Below are 2,484 nucleotides of genomic sequence, written 5' to 3'. Positions count from 1 at the left end.
TATTCTTGAGTTGAATATTGATTTTTAAAGTGAGTGTTCATATTACTTTTACTTTTGCTTTCTATGTTCTCAATCCATTTTTAACGTAATAACGATAATAACAATGGTAATGATAATAATTTTCATAATAATAATAATAAGAAGAAGAAGAATAGTATTAGTAATAATGATGATAATGACGATGATGATGTGATAGTGATAATATTGATTATGATGATGATAATGTTAATTATGATTATAATGATAATAAGAACAATATATATAATGTAGCTGAAAAAGAGCAGTCATAGAATATGTTAAAAAATAATTGTCTTTGTTCTATATTTGTTGGAAATTCTGCCTTATATCCTGTGTATATTATGTACGAGGAATATTTTTGCGTTTGATGTTATTGATATTATTATAGGCCCGAGGAAACATATTAAGAAAAGGAGAGAGAGAGAGAGAGAGAGAGAGAGAGAGAGAGAGAGGTGGGAGGGAAGGAGGGAGAGAGAGAGAGAGAGAGAGGTGGGAGGGAAGGAGGGAGAGAGAAATAGAGAGAGAGAGAGAGAGAGACAGAGGGGGAGGGGGTGAGGGAGGGCGAGAGAGAGAGAGAGAGAGAGAGAGGGAGGGAGGGACAGAGGGGGAGGGGAGAAGGAGAAAGGGAGAGACTGATTGACAAAAAGATAGATAAATAGGTTGATATGTATATATATACATAGAGAGAGAGAGGGAGAGAGAGAGAGAGAGAGGGGGGGGGGAGAGAGAAGGGGAGGGGGCTGCCAGATAGATAGATTGATTGATAGACAAACATATAGATCAATAAATAGATAGATAATGTCATTATGAAATCGCATATTTTTCGCCAATTTTATTCAGTTCTTTACAGAAAATCAAAAACATAGCCAATTGAAATCAAAGCTCAATATCTCAGTTCGCGATTAGTTTGTTTGTTTGTTTTTTCTAACCATAGGTGCCACCAACACGACCACCTCCAACACGACCGCCTCCAAACTGGCCACCTCCAAACTGGCCACCTCCAACACGGCCACCTCCAACATGAAGGCCTCCAACAGGGCCGGTAGAAGGCAGAGTGTGCATGGCCACCTTCGGGATGGGAACGACGTTGTAACTCACTGGCCGGTTGGGATTAACAGCGTAATTGGGAATAACCCCCGAGGCAGTGATGGGAATTCTGACAACAGAGCTGCCGCTGCCTCCTCCCCCGACAAAGCCTCCGGATCCTGAGTTGAACCTTCCTCCGCCGCCCTGGACGATGCCCCCCGAGCCGTACTGGTGCTGAGCCGAGGCGCAGCAGCACATCAGGACGACGCCCACTGCTGAAACCTGCCAGGAGGAAGGATTTCGTGAATATAACATATAAAGCAAAAGAGGCTTTGATAGGACCAGATATAAATAGTTGATAGATACCCGTATGACTTTGCAAAATTCAGTATAGTAACTCGAGAGCATTTTCCTTGTACATTTAATACGGTAAACAGGTTCCTCACCAAAGGACGCTGTAAGAACATCGTAACGTTTGAGGAGTTCTTCGCTGCTAAGGAAGAGTCGAGCAACTGTGTGCTTCTGCTGCAACGCCTGCTGCAGATCCTATTTTATACAGCCTGCACCAAAATGGCCTTTTTTAGAATGACAGTGTTTATTGCTGTCCTAATGGCACCTAAACCATCATCTCACGGCGCAAGAGTTGAAAAAAATAGTTTTGGATTTTTTCAAGAATTTTTTTTTTTTTTCTTATGTAGGTAACGCTAAAAGGATATCTTTATTGAAATAATTATGCCAAACAGACTATGTTAATACAGCGAAACAGGTTCTTCTCAGTGTTCAAGGGTTAGAAAAGAATATTTGCGAGTTTTGTTCGTTGTTTTACCTACACTGTAACATATTGCTGTCAGAGTTTAGAAGTGATTACGAGTTTTTAAATGTATTTAGAATGAAGCAGTCAAGACCAACCAAATTTTAGTTTAATCGCCCCCCACCCCCCCAAAAAAAAGAATTATATATATTTAAAGAATGGGATTTTATTCACATATGTGAATATGTATATATGTATATAAATGTATATATCTATATCTATATCTATCTACCTATCTATCTGTCTATCTATCTATATATATGTGTGTATGTGTGTGTGTGTGTGTATTTACATACACATACACACAAAGGTATATATATACATATATATAAATATATATATATATATATATATATATTCACACACAAACACACATCCATACACATATATGTATATACTTATATATATATATATATATATATATATATATATATATATAAGTATATATTTATACATACATATACACATATGTTTGAACTCATATATATACATACACACGCACACACATACACACACACGTGTATATATATATATATATATATATATATATATATATATATATAGATTGATAGATATATATACACACACATATATACACACACACACATGCACATGATTTTTGTTTTAAC

At 36.8% G+C, this 2,484-nt stretch overlaps 1 protein-coding gene across 1 annotated transcript; it reads right to left on the bottom strand.

Annotated features, from left to right (window-relative positions):
• Nucleotides 1–835: 835 nt before the first annotated feature.
• Nucleotides 836–1,562, bottom strand: LOC125040286 (ctenidin-3-like). The gene is made up of 2 exons (XM_047634838.1): nt 1,491–1,562; nt 836–1,326 (listed from the first exon to the last, which is right to left on the bottom strand). The coding sequence occupies exons 1-2, from the start codon at nt 1,509–1,511 to the stop codon at nt 943–945; spliced, it is 405 nt and encodes a 134-aa protein (XP_047490794.1). The 5' UTR covers nt 1,512–1,562; the 3' UTR covers nt 836–942.
• Nucleotides 1,563–2,484: the final 922 nt, after the last annotated feature.

Source organism: Penaeus chinensis, chromosome 29 (genome assembly GCF_019202785.1).
Source record: "Penaeus chinensis breed Huanghai No. 1 chromosome 29, ASM1920278v2, whole genome shotgun sequence".
NCBI lineage: Eukaryota > Metazoa > Arthropoda > Malacostraca > Decapoda > Penaeidae > Penaeus > Penaeus chinensis.
This window is presented reverse-complemented; position numbering and strand designations above follow the sequence as displayed.